At 33.6% G+C, this 20,637-nt stretch overlaps 3 protein-coding genes across 4 annotated transcripts; all 3 read right to left on the bottom strand.

The window, feature by feature from the left end:
- Positions 1-2,107: 2,107 nt before the first annotated feature.
- Positions 2,108-7,079, bottom strand: LOC132640365 (probable sugar phosphate/phosphate translocator At3g11320). Its single transcript, XM_060356941.1, has 4 exons — positions 6,111-7,079; positions 4,707-4,810; positions 4,379-4,607; positions 2,108-2,599 (listed from the first exon to the last, which is right to left on the bottom strand). Exons 1-4 carry the CDS (start codon positions 6,558-6,560, stop codon positions 2,453-2,455), a joined length of 930 nt encoding a protein of 309 aa, XP_060212924.1. The 5' UTR covers positions 6,561-7,079; the 3' UTR covers positions 2,108-2,452.
- Positions 7,080-10,621: 3,542 nt separating this feature from the next.
- On the bottom strand, positions 10,622-13,869 carry LOC132640367 (large ribosomal subunit protein eL33y). The gene is made up of 5 exons (XM_060356944.1): positions 13,749-13,869; positions 13,599-13,634; positions 12,490-12,718; positions 12,336-12,378; positions 10,622-11,062 (listed from the first exon to the last, which is right to left on the bottom strand). The coding sequence occupies exons 1-4, from the start codon at positions 13,778-13,780 to the stop codon at positions 12,337-12,339; spliced, it is 339 nt and encodes a 112-aa protein (XP_060212927.1). The 5' UTR covers positions 13,781-13,869; the 3' UTR covers positions 10,622-11,062; position 12,336.
- Positions 13,870-15,515: 1,646 nt separating this feature from the next.
- Positions 15,516-19,229, bottom strand: LOC132640366 (large ribosomal subunit protein eL33y). 2 transcript variants are annotated; one of them, XM_060356943.1, is made up of 6 exons: positions 19,083-19,229; positions 18,945-18,980; positions 16,793-17,021; positions 16,630-16,672; positions 16,309-16,352; positions 15,516-15,747 (listed from the first exon to the last, which is right to left on the bottom strand). In XM_060356943.1, the coding sequence occupies exons 1-4, from the start codon at positions 19,112-19,114 to the stop codon at positions 16,631-16,633; spliced, it is 339 nt and encodes a 112-aa protein (XP_060212926.1). In that variant the 5' UTR covers positions 19,115-19,229; the 3' UTR covers positions 15,516-15,747; positions 16,309-16,352; position 16,630. The 2 variants fall into 2 exon arrangements, with proteins under 2 accessions (XP_060212926.1, XP_060212925.1); XM_060356942.1 differs by lacking the exon at positions 16,309-16,352 and having other exon boundaries at positions 19,083-19,225.
- Positions 19,230-20,637: the final 1,408 nt, after the last annotated feature.

Genomic DNA, 20,637 nt, shown 5'->3' with positions numbered 1-20,637 from the left:
TTAGTCCCAGAGTCTTCCATAGTTTATTATATAAACTTAAACCCTCATAACCATGAGATAAATGCTCCACGTCTAGACTTAAACAACTAACGCCTAATAAATTTCACGTACAAGACTACGAGGTGTAACATTTTCGGCCACTTAAAGTGCCGAAGGGCAAAATTAAAGACCATCAATTTGAGGGACAAAAATTAAAGAGCACCCCCGAAATAGGGCATTTGTGTGAATGACCCGATGTGATTTTAGCAAAAATTACTGAATTTTCAGGATCCGGAGATGATACTCTTAATTTTTATTTTTATTTTTCTGGAATAGTGGTAAGCTCGTGAACTACCAGCAAGAAAGAAAAGGTAAGAAGATAGGATGACTCTCGGTAACATTAGAACTTTGATTTACGTTCAATTTATAGTGGTGGATAACTTATTCACCTTCAATGTGAAATAAGTTATATCTAAATTTTAGTATAATACAAATTTAAGTAATAGTTCCAATCAAATATAAGATAAGTTTAATCTCAAAATTATAAACCGGGATAACCACCTAATTGCTTAAACCAAACGTCCGCTTAAGGTTTTTTAGCTGAGGTGAAATGCTTTGGTAGACGTGTTGTTGTCTTATGAAGGTAAAGGGTGCACTTTATTTGACTTTTATTAGGTATCTTCATTATTAAAAGAAGTAATATTTAATTCAGTGTTCTGTTTTTCAGTATTGTCATGAAAGCCGGCCAACTTACATGTGTCTGGGAGAATTTTACTGCAAAAAGAATAAAGGAAATATGATAAATAACACAAAAAGGAAAGCAGGCAAATTATTTATAAATGTCTTGATTTTTTTCAATAATAAATAACTAACTTCCTTGCTGGCTTTTGGGGCAGTAGTTCATTTTTAGTTGTCATTTTCGCATTTCTTTTTCCTTCTCATCTTTCTATTTTATCTTCTTCTTTTTTTATTAACTTTCTAATTTATCTTATTTGCGAAGTGCATAGAAATAGTACATGATTTTGGTAGATTAGCTACATTTGGATCCCAAAATATCAACCAAGCTTAGAATGTGATGAATGAAATCGAAATTTGACTATTTTAATTACTATTCGTCTTTTAATTTTTCTAGTAGAGAGTTAATTCAAAGCAGAAAATGTTGAAAAATTATTTTTAAGTGCCAAGGTTAGAGATTAAAAAAGAATCCTCCATCTTTATAACAAGATGATGTTACACGTAAGTAATGTGGTCATTTCCAATCCAATGCATCGTTATATACGGATAACTTAATTAGAATATCGTTAAAATGAGGTACATTTCCATGCATTTTCGTAGTCAACGAGGAAAAATTAAGGCTCACGAATAAACTAGAAAAAGTGGTCCATTCCATGTTGTGAAAGTAGTAGGGATTACTCCATTAGACAACTTGGTCAACCATTAAGGTTCATCACTGACAAGTTCAAGAATGAAGCAACTCTAATTTAGTGAAAATAAACCAAACTTGAAATTAGATTCATTTGCTTTTTCATAAAATAAACCATGACTTGGAAACTACTACAGTAACTTATTTGTGTCCCGCAACACACTTTTTTTTTATCTAACGTTTGGTATTAGAAACTTACTTGCTCGATTAATTTAGATTGCACTGCATATAAGCCTATTTTATTTATCCCTACAGCTCGAACTCGAGACCATTTTACCTCATCCTTTACTACCACATATCACTAATTTACATATGCGAACTCAACCAATAATAATAGTATGTCGCAGTTAAGCTCCTTACAATTCAATTTATCAGAGATTTTGAAGTTTCTTAAAGTATCAACTTTCCTTTTTGGAAATAACCCAAGCTCTCACCCCATTCTTTTACTCATAGTTTGTCAGGTTAAGTTCAAGTGAACTTTAATCAACAGAGTGATGATATGAAAAGGTTTATCCAATAAACTAACTCTTCAATCCCCATACTCGAACTCTCATTGCATATCGCAAACATTTATAAAAAAATAGAGTAACAAGATGCTTTTAACTAAGCATAGTTACGGTCACGTGGGTTTTCAGTGGCGGAGCCACAGCGCAGCAAAGGTGTTCAACCGAACACCCTTACCCTCACATATAAAGAGACCATTTATAAATTTCTAATTTGAGATTCTTTTGATTAATAAATCAATTTGACAACTATAGTAACATATTGTGTTGTAGTCCCAATTTTACAATCTTTCTGAATGAATTAAGACAAAAGATATCTATACTACCCAAGCCCGGGAAGAATGGATAGACAAATCAAGTCAATTCTTAAGACTTGCTATTCAGCCTATTCTTGTCTCTTGGCTGATACAGATGGAACCCTGTTTCACAGGTTCCAAGCAAAAGATACAATATTTGAGGAAAAAATCCGTGGCACCTACTGCAAAAGAGCATGATCCGATTTGCCTCGCGAAAGTTGAACCATTTCAAGTGAATAATTTTCAATGTTTCATTTACTACGTTTCTTCGCTTCACTATAGAGTATGACTCCGAAAACTGTAAGTGCATAGCCGAGCATCCCTGTAACTGACACCGGGTTTTTAAATATTAAGATTGAGATGACAACAGCTACAGCTCCTTTTGCATTTCCCAGGACCTGTAAAATCAAGCAATTTTTGTTATAAGGACAACAAATCAATAGAAGAAACTAGAAAACAGGCACATTCCTCCTCAACCATAAAGAACAGGTAAATGCAGAGAAATTACGGAAGCACAATAATCGAGGAAATAGACTATAACTACTGTAGACTATTCAAGAACTTGTACTCTCTCCATCCCAATTATATTTTACTAAATTCCTATCCAGTCCAGCAAAATACCTACACATGTTTATTCAAATGAAAAGTTCTTCATATCAAGAATGTGAATGGATTTGCTACAACCGTAAAAGATGTGCTCCAATTTAGATTACACTTTCCTTGAACACAAAGTTGTAGCACCTTTGTTTATAGCCACAAAAAGTTATATGGCTCAGCTTCTCCTGGCCTAAAATGTGTCCTATTTCATCAAATAATATAATTTATGCTCCCCAAACCATGAGCCAACATTTTCAACTCTTTCCTCTGTGTAAAGTTAGTTTGTGATTAATTAACATTTATAATAGTTTTGCCTAGTTGTGACTTCTTATAAACAATTGGATTGTTGTTTACAACATATTTCCAAACTCTATGGAAATGAAACATTTCACTAATTTGCCTAATGTGTGTGCTAATTACGGGGGATCCTCTTCTTAGGTATGGAGGTGGAAACCTAAGTACAACTGTTCTTCGTGGTTCATTATACGGCAATCGCCACCGAACTCTAAGAGGATAAGTCTTGAAGTAACGCTCTTGTTTTTAATAAGCAAACACAGGAACATTCTGAAATGAAAAGTTATCTCGATTAACGGGTTTGTCACTGAAAGACAAAATTCCCTATAAGTGGCTAAGCTTGAGTACTACTAATCCTCTCGAAACTTCGAAGTGGGTACCCTTCACCATCCCCATAATTAATCTTTTTATCAATTACTTGTGTTTTTTAAATAACTTTTCTAAGTTCGATTCATCTGCCTGATATCTCACTCCGTGGTTTCCTCTAAGAGTAAGGGGAGAAGTGCAACCTCATTCATTTACACATACAATTTCTAGCCCTGGAAGTCTGGAACAATCGATTAAAAAATAGCATAAAAAGGAATCCAAAATGTCTGAAATAACAAATTGATGGTAAAACTAAACACAGAAAAAAATCATAGATGAAAGGTCGAACCTCCATGCAGACTGTTCACTAAGAGTTTCAGAAGCTCTCCAAGCTTACGAAATTAAAAAATTTACTCCCTCCATCCCAATTTATACAGCTATTTGACTAGGCACAAAGTTTAAGAAAGAAAGGGAGGCTTTTGACACTTGGGGTCTACAACAAACCATAGACATTTGTGTGGTTATAAATCATTTAATTAAGGGTAAAAGGGGAATTTTATAGTTAGGCTGTTTTTAATTATAGAAGGTGACATTCTTTTCGGGACAGACTAAAATAAAAGTGTGCCATATAAATTGGAACAGAGGGAGTAGCATTTATCAGAAGTGAGAATCTGAAGAGCAACGAAGACAGTGAAAAGTGCCTCCCAGAAAATCAAGCTATCAAACTAAGCAAGACGAGAGCTAAATTTGATGAAGCAAAGAAAGAGTTGATTTTTGAATAAGTAGGTGCATGCATAATTTGTGGCATGAAATTCAAAGACAAACACTTTCACATCATAGAGAAAAGATCGCATCATAATTTCATTGTCAGATTGCAGCAATGATCTATGAATTCAACGAGCAACGCTCTACCTTATCTGACAATATTAAAGACTAGTTCATATGAAAAGAAATCTGACAAGTGAATGAGGAAGAGGTACCTGAAGTGTCAGGGCACTGGTGTGTTTTGTCACCAGAAAATTGGTCAGATTTACAAAATAAGCTAGAGCAGAATTGAATAGCAAAAGCCAGATGATTCTACTATCGTCTCTTGCAAGTGCCAATGTGATGCCAATTACATTTTCTTCCATCAAAAGCGTTGCTGGTAATAGAAATACAACTGCTATAGGAGCCATATAGAGTAGAAGGTTCATGGAATTCAGCTTCTCCCTTCATTCAAAAGGAAACATTTCAGCATTCAACAAAAAGCAAAACTTGGCTAGAGATTCACTCATATATATAAAACACACAAATCTATGCAGCAATTACCCTTCGGATGACAGCAAAATCCCCTGAAGCACTGACTTGAGTGCTCTTGCAGCTGTTGCACCGACACACATTATGAATCCAAATAGATGAAAACTTGGTTCACCCTGAGAAGATAAATTGAAATGTATCAGACACAAATAAATTTCTCCAACACCATTACACAAATAATATGAAACTGCTTATACAATTTAGTCATATATAATATCAATATAATCCTTGTCGTAAGCCTAGTTCAGAAGATACTACTTCTTTTACACCCTAAACATCGTGCTACCATTAGAAATATAATCTGAGGAAAAAACTTACTCTTAATCATGGATTGACTAGAACCGATCCCACTAACAAGGAAATAAGCACTAAAACACTTCTCTTTTAGCAAATTCATTCTTCGTAACAATACTTATCTGACGATATTATGTTAACAATAAAGAAGGATCAGTTCTACAAAGACTATTACACCCTTGATCATGAAATATCAAGGACGCTTCATGGACGATATCTTCATATCTAACACAAAGATTACCCCTCTTATATAATCCACCAATCCCATCCGTTCTCCACTCCCTAAATGAAAGAAGGAAAACTAAACAACGAAAAAGAAAAGATATAGCAATAGAAACCATGTCAGTTTGTTAAGTAGATACGTTAGATTTTCTTCCCACAATATTAGACTACTAAACTAAAATGCTAGTAGTAAAACTTGGTCATAAGAATATTAATGCAGTTCTTTTCATAAGCCTAGCTTAGACGATATATCTTTTGGTACATTCTAAATATTGTGCAGGCCACTGAATAAATAACCCGACTTTATTGAGCTAAGAAGCTGGTGGTAGGCAGCCGAATCACCACTATGATTCCCAAAGTTCAGACGATTATGTTATAAGACTACGAATTTAAAGTCTAGTTGACTAAACCAACCAAAACATACCAAGATCAACTGTTGCATGTTCCCCTTTGGCTTCAGGCTAATCCTTTTGCCTGGCAGGGGAAAGTGTTTGGATCTATAATAACATAAGGTGCTCAACGGATGTTTTAACCTTCTAAAACCTTTTTTCGGCTTTGGATAAAACTAAAACGCTAATAAAACTTGGTCATATGGAATACTAAATTACTAATGCAGTCCTTTTCTTAAGCATAGCACAGACGCTATATCTTTTAGCACGTGCTAAATATTGTGCAGCGACTGAATAAACATCCTGACTTCATTGAGCTAGAAGCACACCCAAATCACCATTATGATTCCCAAAGTTCAAACAATTATGTTTACTATGATAACAATTACATACTAAAATTATGTTTACTATGATAACAATTACATACTAAAATTATGTTTAAACCAACCAAAACAGACCAAGATCATTACACATAGAACTACAATTCAACTAAAATATACAAAGGGCATACCCCACTGGCGATAACAACCCCGGTAACAACCGGAATCAATGTGACATAAGTCAACCATGCTTCCCTCTTCAATGTCATCAAGTAAGCAAATACAGCAGTGAAAAAAGGTGTAGTAGCACCAATAGCTTGATTAAAAGATACTGGCAAGTATCTAAGTGATATATTCCCACTAACAACAGAAGTACAAAAAATAAGACTTAAAGCAGAGATCTTTAAAAACTGAACTTTAGATCTTATAGTTTGCATTGGTACCATTTTCATCCAAGCAATTGCTATATAACTTAGTAAAGAACAAGCTGTCATATGACACATAGTAAGAAAAATTGGATATTTAAACCCATAGTTGCTTAGTAAATACTTGTTTAGTAATAAAACCCCAATGTTTGATGAATACCAAGCTGTTACTAACCCAATTGTAAAGAATTGGCCTGTATTCTTCATAACCGACATTTTTTTAAAAATCTAATAAATACCCACAACTCAAAATCTCACCAAAAACAAAACCCAGAAACAGAAAACTGTATAGAGTTAAAAAATAAAATCAAGAATTTGGAAATATAAAGGGTTAAAGAAGTGGAGATGTTGTTATGTAGAAAGGAGAATGGATCTGCTAAGGGTTGAAGACAGTGAAAACAAGAAGTGGTTTTGAGAACATTTTTAGTATTAATTGGATCTGATTCAATTTCATTTGACGAAGACACAAAAAAGGTAAATATACTGTGGAACAAAAGAAGAATGGATGTTGTATTGATTGATAAGTTTAGTTGTAGTGAAGAGATAAAGCTAAAAATGTGAAAGTTTTTAGCAAATATAGAAAGGATAAAAAGAGAGGTTTTTTGAGAAATGAAAATGGAGTTTTTTGAGAAAGATGACCGACGAATTTGCAGAGCGAAAGGGGTAAACGCATGGGAGAAAGGAAGTGTTTTGGAGTAGTGCCAAAGTAGTAAAACGAGTTTTCTTTAGTACTAGTCATTCAAATTAGTACTATATGTTATATTATGTTTAGCAAGTGGTAATTAATTAATTAATTAGTTTTTTTTTTTGGGGGGTATTGGAATAAGTTCATGAATAGCGAGAAAGAAAAGTTAAGAGATATGATGAACAAAGACAACAAACCCAGTATAATTTCATAAGTAGGGTTGGGAGGATAAAGTGTACGTAGATTTTACTCCTAACTTAAGAAGGTATATATAAAGATTATTTCGGATAAACTCTCGACTCAAACAAAGATAGAAAAAAATACGATAACAACGAGCAGAAACAAAAATAAGATAATCGTTAAGAGACAGGATGAGTTGGCAAAATTGGAACTTTGTTGATAGATCTTTTTTTTTTTTTTTTTTTAGTTTTCTCATAAAATTGACATAAAGTAAATAAGCATTTGGACATAGATTTGATTTGGACTTAGAAAAAAGAGTTTCACTATACATTTGAAAAATAATATTTGAAATTGAAGTTGTGTTTTCGATATACATTTCACTTGAAAATAAATTCAATTTTTGTGAGTGAAGAAAGAATTTCACCTGAATTTGACCGATTTTTCAAATTTGAAAAACTTTATCTTCAAATGGTAAACAAAAAAAGCCCAATGTGTAACTAAATAATGTTTTGAGTTTTTTTTAGGATAAAAGGTTAATAAAATTGTTTTTTGTGAAAAAAAAAATGAATTAGGTGATGATATTGTCATTGACGTGAGAGGCGTCGGTAGACTTGTATAGCTGCATTATGAATGTAAAAGGGGCACTTTGTTTGACTTTTATTAGGTATCTTTATTATTTTATGTAATGTAATGTAATATTAAATTCAGTGATCTGTTTTTTAGCATTTTCATGCAAGCCGGCCAACTTACATGTGCCTCGGAGAATTTTGCTATTGAACAGAATAAAGGAAATATGCTAATTAACACAAAAAGGAAAGCAGACAAATTACTTAAATATCTTAGCGTTTTGTTTTTTGATAATAAATGATAGTATAACATTCTTGCTGGCTTTTGTGGTAGCAGTTCATTTTAGTTGGCATTTTTTCATTCTTTTTTCCCTTTTTATTTTTGGTATTGAATCTTACTTGCAAATTACATAGAAATAGTACAAGAATTTGGTAAATTAGCAGATTTCAAAGCATAGAATGTGATGAAATTTTTGAGTGTTTAAATTTCCTTTCGGTAGTTATTTGTTTTGTAAGTTTTAAATATCAAATATTAAATAAAACCCTTTTAAAATCATACTGATCATAAACATCATGATACATGATCATGATAAGTAGGATTGAGGTCTGAAAGTTAAAATGATTTTTTCATTTCTCTTTTTAGTCGTCATAAAAAAAGAAATACTTTTATAACGAGTTGAAAAATAGGGTCATCGTAGGATATGTGAAATATACTTACTTTTATAATGAGGTAATAAATAGAGTGGTCAATCTTAGTAAAATTAAGTACATTTCCATGCATTTTCTTAGTCAACGGAAAAAAATATGGCTACAGAATAAACAAGAAAAAGTGGTCCACACATGGTGTGAAAGTAGTACTAGTAGGGGATTAATTAGACAACGTGATCAACCATTAAGGTTCATCTCCGACAAGTTCAAGATTGGAGCAACTCTAATTTATATTAAGCAGTGAAAATAAACCAAAACTTGAAATCTTTAAATGGATTAATTTGAGCTAAATATAATTCAGATTGAGCCATAAAGAAACATTGTTAAAATACTTTTTAAATTATTTTATAGTTCGATATATTATACAGCCATAACAAAAAAAAAAAATAGAAATTTTATTTCATATTTCAATTTATATAAAGAATCAAAAACAAAAATTAAAACTTAATAAGAGTCGGTGGATATATAGACCCATTATTTATTTCATCTTGAGCTAGCCGAAGTAACCTCTGGATAAATTAGCGACCCGCTCATTTATTAACATCAAGTTCAGCCTGACACGCTCATTTAACACACCCATCCTAACGGTGCTAAATTAACTTTTTAGAGCTTTGCTTCTCTTATGAATTTTTGTTACTTTCTTTAATTATATAGACCTTTTCCTACTTTTTCAGCAAGTTATTACCCTAAGTTCACTCTACTAAGTGGCTCGAACTTTTCAAATCTCCTTCATTTGTGGGGAATTACATTTTGCACGTCAAAGTGATGATGCTAACATGTTCCACCCCGTTATCCGCAAGGCTAACCTAAAAGACAAGTTCAATGGCTTTAGTAGGCGCTTGACCATAGGATTTGAAAACATGATTTCATATTTTAATTTCAAATCAGCATTTATCGCATAAAATTTCAACTTCACTTCATATCATGATTTCAAATCTCAAATTCTTTGAAGAGTATGATTTGGGTTCCAATTGTGATCTCAAGTTTTTTTAAAATATAAAACTTAACCCATAAGTTTAAATTTTATAAAAATATATTCAAAAATTGGTAAATATATTTTTAAATGCAAAGCTTGACCCAAAATAACAATGTCGCTTCGTCTTTTTGACCATCTGATCGGAAATGCATGCTCGACATGATACGGGAGGATTATGTTAAAGAATTGTTACACTACAATTTGATGTTTAATTTTCTTTTATATTGAACTAAAGTTTGATCAATAAATGTTATATTTTTTAGAAATGTCTTCTAGTAGCGTATTAACTTTATAATGAACTATGGTTTGCTCATTTGGTAAAATTGTATAAAAATTGGAGAAGTATTGATAGTTTTCACAACTTGTGAGTTTTCATGTTTATGACAAAAAATACAACTTAAAAATTCAAATTGCATGTCCAAACAACAATTCAACTTCAAACCAACCTAATTCCGTATCGAGATTTAATATCAAAGTCGAAACGGGGCCTAATAGGGTGCTTGACTAGGAAGGAAAGCTGAAACTAGTTAAAATAATCCTATTTATCTCAACTTCAGTTTTCTACAACCGACAACTTAGTCACCAAGAAAAGATAACAAATTTTTATCAGGTTTCTGTTATGAGAACATGACAGTGGCGAAAGAGATACAAGAAAATGAACATACTGTTAATATCATCACACAAATTTCAGCTTTATCCAAGTCTTATAACGAGAACAAAAGCATAGGACATTCTATTATTATTGATGAAAGTACATAAACAATTAGTACTAGGCACTAGGCAATTACAGGCGTCGTTATAGTCAAAATGACTTTTCGCGTAGAGAAAGGTGGAAAATAAATTCTAGGTGTCTAAACATGGTTATAGCCAAAATAACTACTTTGAACGACATGTAGTCACGTATGTTGCAATAATGAGTTCATAGTGAACATCTAAGATATTTCGAATGTTTTGGAACAATTACGACACTGAACTCTTTTTTCAACGTTCCAGAACAAAGGTGAAGCACAAGAATAAAACAGAAGGCATAGATATTCGAGATGGTTATTTCAAACTCATCAAAGCATAATAATTAAAACCGAAAAACCATTCATTTGCAAAAAGCTAATTACGAAACTTGCTGGACTATCAAGATTTAAAAGCAACGAGAAGCAAATGATCGTAAGTAGAAACTCCAAGAACAAAATTAGGTAGCATCTAATCAGATGTTCACTCCTTGGTATTTCAAGTACATGATAAACAAAACGACTAAAAATGTAACTCCACATAACCCAAAACAATTTATGCCCAACTAGTTTTAAAGATTCTAATGAACTTGAATAGACAAATGTAGGGCCGTCCAAACAAGCATCAACTAAACAAAATTTAAGATTTAAAAGCAACGAGAAGCAAATGATCGTAAGTAGAAACTCCAAGAACAAAATTAGGTAGCATCTAATCAGATGTTCACTCCTTGGTATTTCAAGTACATGATAAACAAAACGACTAAAAATGTAACTCCACATAACCCAAAACAATTTATGCCCAACTAGTTTTAAAGATTCTAATGAACTTGAATAGACAAATGTAGGGCCGTCCAAACAAGCATCAACTAAACACCTTGCTGCAAGAGGAAATATGTATAATCAGTTACAAACTTCAAATAGTGTCAACAGGTAAGTATACAGGAAGGCAATTGTAAATGACTGTCATAACGACACGGCATTAAGGTAACAGACTTTCTACAGAACTGTGATGTGGAAATGGCTGGACATTTTGAACTGGTTAGGACATCTGATAACCACAGCACCATATCAGGATAAAGTATTAAGAGAAAAATCCATCTTAAATATCTAATTTTTCAGGTCACAAGTTAAACACTACATGCGGTAGCAAGATAATGGTGAATGCGAATCTCAATGTCATATTATATCTACTATGATAGCAATTCAGCTCTGCTAGAACACCTTCCCTTTTCCACTGTCTAAGCAGAGAAATGTGTTCCTTGAAGGGATCGAAGTCGGATATACTCCCTCCGTTTCAATTTGTTTGTCTGGTTTTGACTTGGCACGGAGTTTAAGAAAGTAAAAATATGTAGAATGTACCAAACTGTCCATTAGTCTTGTGGTCTTGAACATATCATGTGAAATGTTAGAATTAAAGAGTTGTCAAAAAAGGAAAGAGTCATTCCTTTTTAAAATGACTAAAAAGGAAAGTAAGACAAACAAATTGAAACGGAGGTAGTAATATTTGTTGGAACATAAGCCAATAAAAACCCTATAGCTAATCCATAACGGCAAGCATAACCATCTTATGACCATGTTACGGGGCTTAGTTTTTCAAAACTTCTGAATGGACACTGGTACACTGAGGTAATCAATATTTCTTAAAAGCCTACAAAAAGACAGTACGGTGATGAACCTCTTTGTATATCTTGGTTAATGTGGAATGAAAGAAGATGAGATTGTTCCATAGGAGAAAAAAAAGACGTAAAAGAATCCCTTCTTTCATGCACTTTTCGGGTGTAAGGAGAAAAAAGGGAAGTAAAGGAGATTACTGGCATAGCAGGAGTGTTAACGGTGGTTGAGTACGTCACAAACTTAGAGCAGATTGATCACAATAGCTTGGTATATGTCAATGAATGTACTTCCAATTTATCAGGCAAGAAAACACCGTGTTTTAATACAGTGATTATGCCAGGATCTTATTCTAAGAGCCAATCCAAAAGTATGCAACTTTTACAAATAGTTAGACCAATTATATCTATCCCCACAAACTAAACGATCATTTAATCTATGTCCTATAGCAGGGCAATACAAGCAAATGTAGAAAAACATGTAACACGTTATTATAGCTATAGACCATAACATACAAAACAAATTACTAAAATACAGTACCTTATATGTTGCTTGGGTACATGAAAACTCTAACCTTAGCACCCTGCAAGAATGGAAACAAAAAATTCATAAATTTTTCATTACAAACGCACAATATCACGCTCTTTAGAAAGCAAAATGTTTCAATTACTGCTCTATTAAGTCGGCAATGTACCATGGACTTTGGTGGCAGATTGGACGTGAACTTAGCTCTAACGACCCCACTGTTTCCATGTGGCCTGCAAACTTTACCCCAAATGCAGCGATAATGGGAGTTATTCTTCTTTGTTTTCGCCTTGTATATATAGGCCATACGCTTCCCCAAGTACCAATCTACTTCCTCCTTCGTGTTCACTCCCTCGATCTGAACCAATGACGTGTTTGGATACTGATTTGACTTCGACCTAAATCACAAATAAAAAATCCATAAAATCAATCAACTATACTTCAAAAATTCAAATTACTTGGATCCGCAATATAATTAATAGGGTTAATAGCACTTTTGGTCCTTCAATTAATGGTAAATTCTAATTTTGATGATTGTGGTATCTGAATAAGCACATTTAACCTTCAATTAACTATGATGTGCACTTTTGATCACTTTGCTTCTGAATATTCACAAATTTATGATAATTACTCCATATTAGACGAAAAAATATAGTTGCAAAAGTAGTTCAAATAACAACATACTTCTTACATAAAAGGACTAAAAACACACATTTTGATTAATTGAAGATTGAACGTGCTTTTGGTCCTTCAATTATTGGTAATCATTGTGATATCTGACTAAGCCCATTTAAACTTCAATTCATTGAAATGTGCGCTTTTCATCCCTTTGATTCTGAATATTCACAAATTTACAATAATTATTAGTCGCTCCACCATTTAATTACTCCATATTAGAGGAAAATATAGTTGTAAAAGTAGTTTAAATACAACATACTTCTTACATAAAAAGACTAAAAACACACATTTCGATAATTGAAAGACAAATGTGCTTCGCCAGATGTCACAAGGACCAAATTCAGAATATTATTGTTCCCTCCGTCCCAATTCATGCGACACTTTTCGCTTTTCAAGAGTAAATTTGACTACTTTTTGAAGCTAAATTGGATTAGATTAACTCAGCATTTTAAGATTAAAATTTATATACTTCAAAACTACATGAAAAAGTAATATAATTTGCAACTTTTCTCGGGAGTATAATTTAGGGACTAAAAATGCTATTATCCCATTAATAATAAGCTTCAAGTATAAGCACAAAAAGAAACAAAAATAATTTACCTCTTGTATCCAAGAACTGTTCCTCTAGTATAGAGTCTGGATGAACAACAAAAGCAAAAAAAAAAAAAAGTGAAAAATGTGATTTTTTTTTTTTACAGAGGAATAATTATTAAAGGGAATGGAAATTGTAGCGGAAGATGATTAAATTACCTAACACGTTCTCCTTGGCGTCCCTTCACCATTTTCGATTATGGAGCTGCTAACTGACTATGATGCCTGCCTAAAACCCTAAACTGCTGAGTATTAAAGCTAATGAAGGATGGGCTTGAGGCCCAGTTGTATAATTCCTCGGGCTTGACTGATTTGGGCCGGATTAAGAAGTAGTAGTTCAGGTCGGGTCATTTGCACTTTTCGTTCCTAGTTTGTGTTGGTCTTTAATTTTTTTCCCCGCTAACAAAACTTTTTCGTAGAATATAAATTTATATTTTTGCATCATAATATCTTACAAGTTATGTTCCGCGTTCTTAAAGAACTTCTATGCTAAGTATATTTGAAGCACTTATGCCCTGAAGAGGACGATGAAATTTGGAGGAAATAAATCTGAATATATTTTGAGTATGATTTATGTTAAGATTTTGTTACAAATTTGATTCATTGAGATTCATTAAGAGCTTTTAAAACGGAAAAAACAAATGCACTTACTGTGCTGGATCTGAATAATTAAGATTCATTCAGACCTAAAGAATAAACACACTTAGTGACCGAGATCTGAGTGATTAAAATTCAGACTTTCATTAAGTACAAATGATGACGCCTAACATGCTTTCTACCAAGCACCACCAAACATTGCGTGCAATAGCCATCTTATCCCCTGCACCGCATAGGGAATCTCCATTTCATCTGTGTTACTCATTGTGCATACGCTGTATTATTAGGAACACAAAACTTAACCGCACCCGATAGTTCCAACAAATTGGCACCCAATGTTAAAGTTAGCATGTATATTACTAATTGATTATGCAGCCCACATTGAAAAGGGCTAACTTAAAATTTCACCAAGTTCCTAATGCCGAGACGCAAATTTCCAACTTGTTTACAGGAATAAACTTAACTAGTAGCTGCCGGACACTTGCTTTTCTGATAAAAACTCAAGTGCTGACACGGCGAACAAGGACAACTACTATACTACAAGCCAAGAAATAGAGAAACTAATAAGTCTACTCCTCTGTAAAATGAGATATAGTGCTCTGAATTACCGTTTCTTCAGACAAGAAGCGTGATTGTAGTCAAAATGGCTTTCGAGTAGAGAAAGAGGAAAAAGATTGCAGGTGTTTCAAGAATGATTAATAGTCAAAATAGCTAATTGTGTAACGTATCACGTAGTATATTGCAATAATAAGTTCCCAGTAAACCTCATTGGGACTTCAAATGTTTGGGAACAGTTACAGCAAACAATTTATATCCAAAATTCTGGAACTAAGGTGAAGTATAACCGAATGAACAGTTGTATTACAAGCATAGATTCACGAGATTGTTATTGATTATCAAACTCCTCTCAGAACAACAATTTGTGGAATATATTGACAATCCCTTAAACTTGTCAAGAATAATTCACTTACACACACTTAAACTATGACCTGCTCAAACTGAGCACCTGAAAACATAATAACTAATAGTATTTGTTCTCAGGCGCCTATTACATGGATAAGTTAACTACTAAACTAATGTGTATAATTAAATAATAAGGTGATATATTTTTAAATGGTCAACTACTTGACTTATCCATGTAATGGACACTTGAAAACACGCATAGAAGCTTTTCCAAAGTTTGAGCCAAACATCTCATAATAACACTCATCGGGTGTATAGGTGCTCAATTGTAAACAGACCTTAGTTCGAGCTTCCAGATGAAATCTATTACACCAAAACAATTAAACTATTCATTTGCCGAAGGACAATTGTAAAAACTGTTGGCTGTTTAAGAGCAAAGATAACCAAATGAACTCCAAGAACAAAATTAGACAGCATCTAATCAGATGTCCACTCCTTGGTATTTCCCAATACATGATAAACAAAATGACTAAAAATGTAACTCCGCAGCCCAAAACAATTTATGTCCAACAATATCTAAAATTCAAGTCCTTAATCACTAATGACCTTGATAGACAAATCTAGGGCGTGTCCAAGCAAGCATCGATTCAATACCTTGCTGCAAGAGTAAATATGCACAATCAGTTACCAACTTCAGGTAGTGTCAACAGGTAGGGAGTACAGGAAGGCAATTGTAAATGACAGTCACAACAGCACAACATGAAGGTAACAACAGGCTGATTGTACAGAATAGTAATGTGGAACAGCGGGATATTATGAACCGGTTAGAACATCTGATAATGACACCATCATATCAAGACAAATATAAGAGGAAAATCCATCTTAAAAAAAAAAAAAAATTCAGGGCTCATTATTATATCTACTATGATAACAATTCAAAAACAGCTCTGCTACAAAACCTTCACCCTTTCTACACTATCCAAGCAGAGGATCACAATTGGTTATCTGCTTGATGCTTGTGTAGATATTCAAGAAATGTGTAACTTGTGTTTGTAAGTTTTGGTTCGTGTAGGATGAAAAAATAGGAGATTGTTCCATAGGAACACAAGAAGTATACAACAATTTTCTGTTTCATGCACTTTTTGGATGTAGGGAGAAAAAAAAAGGGGAAGTATAGTAGATGACTGGCATAGCATAAGTGTTAAATATGGTTGAGTACCTCCAGACTTCGAGGTTTGAGCAAATTTCTCACAGCAGCTAGGTCTGTCAGTGAATGAACTTTCAATTTATCAGGTAAGAGAACACATTGATTTATAACTGTCCAAGGATCTTATGGTCAGAGCCAATCCAAAAGTACGCTACTTTTACAAATACTTGAAATAAATTACAAAACAGTCCTTCCATCCGCACAAAATAAAAGATCCTTTACTCATTAATCTATGTCCTATAGCAGGGCAATTTGAGCAAATGTAGAAAACACATAACACATTAATAACTATAGTCCATAACATCTAAAAAGAAATTAACTAATATACAGTACCTCATATGTTGCTTGGGTACATGAAAACTCTAACCTTAGCTCCCTGCAAGAGTGGAAGATAATAAATTCAGAAGATTTTCTACATAAATGCACCATTTACACACTACTCTTTAGCAAGGAAAAAATTTCAATTACAACATAATTAAATTAGTCTGAAATGTACCATGGATTTTGGTGGCAGATTGGACGTGAACTTAGCTCTAACAACCCCACTGTTTCCATGAGGCCTACAAACTTTACCCCAAATGCAGCGGTAATGAGAGTTATTCTTCTTTGTTTTAGCCTTGTATATATAGGCCATACGCTTCCCCAAGTACCAATCTACTTCCTCCTTAGTGTTCACACCCTCGATTTGAACCAACGACGTGTTTGGATACTGATTCGACTTCGACCTAATTCACAAATCAAAATTCCATAAAATCAATCAACTATGCTTCAAATTCAAACTACTCTGGATCCGCTATATAATAATAAGTTTAAGTATAAACACAAAATTAATAAAATAAGGTAAACCTAATTCACAAATCAAAATTCCGTAGAATCAATCAACTATGCAGAAGTTCTTATTGCCTAGTAAAGTGGTTAAGGCAATTGAAGCTTATTGCAGAAGTTATGTATGGTCAGGTACAAATAACATTACAAAAGGGCTTTGGTTGCATGGAAGGGGTTTGTACCCCCAAGTCTACTGGACATATGACCGTCACTAACCTACACATTCGGAGCCAGGCTGCTATTGCCAAGACCTTTTGGGATCTTACACACAAACAGGACAAAATGTGGATCAAATGAATCCACACATACTATATAAAAGAGTCAACCTGTTCAGCTTATGAATATCCCTCAGCAAGCATGTTGGATGGCTAGGAAAATTTTGGAAGCAATAGTGGTGAAGCAGCAGAACATGATCAAACAACTAACCTGAGACTGCTGGGTGATAAAGTTAGGGTGCCTTGGAAATGTCTAATGTTTAGCAATGCTGCTAGACCAAAAGTTGTCTTTACCATGTGGTTGCAGATACAAGATAAGTTGATGACTAAAGACAGACTATTGAAGTGGGGAATCCGTGTAGAACCTGAGTGTGAACTGTGCAGGATGGAGGATGAAAAAAGAGATCACATGTTTGTACATTACCAATTTACCAGGCAGTTATGGGCTAATGATTTAAAATGGATGCAGAATCAAGTTGGCATTGGGACAACATGGGACACTCATTTTCAGTGGATTATGCAGAGTGCAAAAGGGAAGACTCAAAGTGCACAGATTTTCAGAATGGCTTATGCTGAAACAGTTCATGCTAGATGGATGGAAAGAAATTCAAGAATAGAAATTTGGTGATATTGACAAGATCACTAGGACCTGGCCTTTACTCGTAATGTCAGAGCTACTCCTTGGATTAAAACATCAAAATTCAATCTTGGATAGTGTAAATACTTCTCAGGTAGTTAGATGTGCATTGGCAGTTTGTTCTGATATAGATTATTTGGGATATAGAGCCCATTTGGATGGGCTTATGGCTTTTGGCAAGCCATAAGTTTTGTTGATAACCTCAGACCAATAAATCGAATATTGATTAATACGTAATCAATCGAATACTACTTGAAAATGTCTCTTCTGCTCCGAAACGGACTGTTCCAAATGTTCCTGAAATTCTTGCTCCCATTGGACCATTTGTATCTATATGCATCAGAATAATGGGGTCTCGGAATTCTAACTTATGCCTATTGACTTATTTTTGTTAAAGCACTTTTTTATCTTACACAAACACTATAAAGAACTTAAAAAACCATTTTGGCTTAAAAGCACCTAAAATAAGCCAATCCAAACAGGCCCATAGTCTAGTTTTCGTCTTTGATTCAGTTGACAATGATTGTTAGCCTCGTTTGTAACATTGGTGATTAATGAAAAAGTTAGTTACCTAAAAAAACAACTGCGCTTAAAATTCAAACTATTCATACGCTATATAGAGCCTGTTTGGATGGGCTTATGCCTATAAGCTGCTTTAGATAAGCTAAGTCAAATGGGCCCAATTATTTTTTGAACTTATTTTAAGCACAAAATGACTTTAAGCTGTCAGCCAAACACTCAAAAAAGCTGAAAACAGCTTATAAGCAACTTATAAGTCAATCCAAACGGGCAAATAATAGTAATAAGTTTAAGTATAAACACAAAATGAATAAAATAAGGTAAACTTAATTCACAAATCAAAAATTCCATAAAATCAATCAACTATACTTCAAATTCAAACTAATCTGAATCCGTTATATAATAATAAGTAAGTTTTAAGTATAAACACAAAGAGAACGAAAATAATTTACCTCTTGTATCCAAGAACTGTTCCTCTAGTATAGAGTCTGTATAAACAAAAAAGCAAAAGGGAAGTAAAAAAATGTGATTTTATAAGCGAATTTTATGAAAATGAGACTGTAAATAGTCGCTGAAAATGATTTAATTACCTAACACGCTCTCCTTGGCGTCCCTTCACCATTTTCGACTTTGGAGCTGCAAATTAACGAAGAAGAAAACCTAAAACCCTAGATTGCCAGAGAAGGATATTATTGGGTAGGCACTGGTATTTACTGAAAGAAGGATGGGCTTGAGGCCCAGTTGTGTAATTTGTTGGGCTTGATTGATTTGGGCCGGGTTAAGAAGGAGGAGGTCAGGTCCCTTGTTAAGAAGAATCCAGGGTCGTTTGGTTGGTGAGATAAAGGTACGATTATTTTATCTTGCGTTTGATTATGGGTATTAAATTAGGAACGTTTATTGATGAAAATTTTTTTGCACTTTATTTGAAAATAAATCAACGTTTGGCCATGAAAATTTCAAATATGACTTAAAGTTGTATTTGAAATTTGGAAAACAACTAAAACTCTTTTTTCATTTTTTTTTTTCACTTTCAGTACATTCAAACAACCAAATATTTTTTGCAGAAACTATAACTAAACACAACTCCATCTTCAACTCAACAACAACAACAACAACATGCCCAGTAGAATCCCACAATGTGGGGTCTGGAAGGGTAGAGTGTACGCAGACCTTACTCCCACCTTGAAAGGTAGGGCGGTTGTTTCCGAAAGACCCTTCAATTCCAACTTCAAATTTTCAAATAAAGTGAAAAATATTTTATTTTCATGAGCAAACGCCTACTTAGTCCCAGTAATATTTTATCCCAATATCCGAACTAAAATGATGAAATTAACAATTCCATATATAAGGTGGAATAGCTAATTCCATGAGTTATCTCAACCTATGAGATATCCTTTTCTATCCCATCCCACCAATTAAACGATCTTAGAGATAATTCCGGCCAATACTTTTCAAGTGATCTAATTTATGAAATTTGGTCCAACTCTTTAGTTATTACCCATATAACCAATTAACTCTTAAGCTCTCATTGTCGTGTTTTTGTGAACAGGCTTCTCACCTTTCTGAGGCTTCCTCCAACCGCTTATTATTATTAGTATTATTATTAATCCCTCCCTCCCAGAAGCTCTTCTGTTTTGCTTTCTCTGTGATTCAACCATAACTTTTGAATTAGAGGTGGGTTGTTCACTCTCTGATCTCCAACCGCTTATTGAATCTTATTACTAGAAGGGAAGTTTGTGCTATGCACGGGCCTGACATGATTAATTTGGGTTATTACGTTATAATAACTATCTTTGATTGAATCATGACAATATATGAGAATACTACTTCGTTGCAACATTTATATCAAAGGGCTTTATATACCCTTAATCTAGTTTCAGTTACAAACTACAGATTATAGAAATTAAATACATCTACTGAAGTAAATGTAAGTCCGTTTTCATCTTCTATATGAAGACCCATGTACATGTAACGGAGACCTTTGAGGATGAAAGGATTGAACTTTTTTCTCTTGTGACGGAGCAACCTGCAAGATTTCAGCATAGGCTTCAAACACTATAATATGTAATAGTTGTAAAAGAGCATGAGGCAAAGCAGAAATACAAAAATGACTCCCAGATTGAAACATGTTAACATATGTAACTG

This window comes from Lycium barbarum, chromosome 5 (genome assembly GCF_019175385.1).
Source record: "Lycium barbarum isolate Lr01 chromosome 5, ASM1917538v2, whole genome shotgun sequence".
NCBI lineage: Eukaryota > Viridiplantae > Streptophyta > Magnoliopsida > Solanales > Solanaceae > Lycium > Lycium barbarum.
The sequence above is the reverse complement of the archived record's forward strand: the minus strand, read 5'-3'. Positions and strand labels throughout refer to the sequence as shown.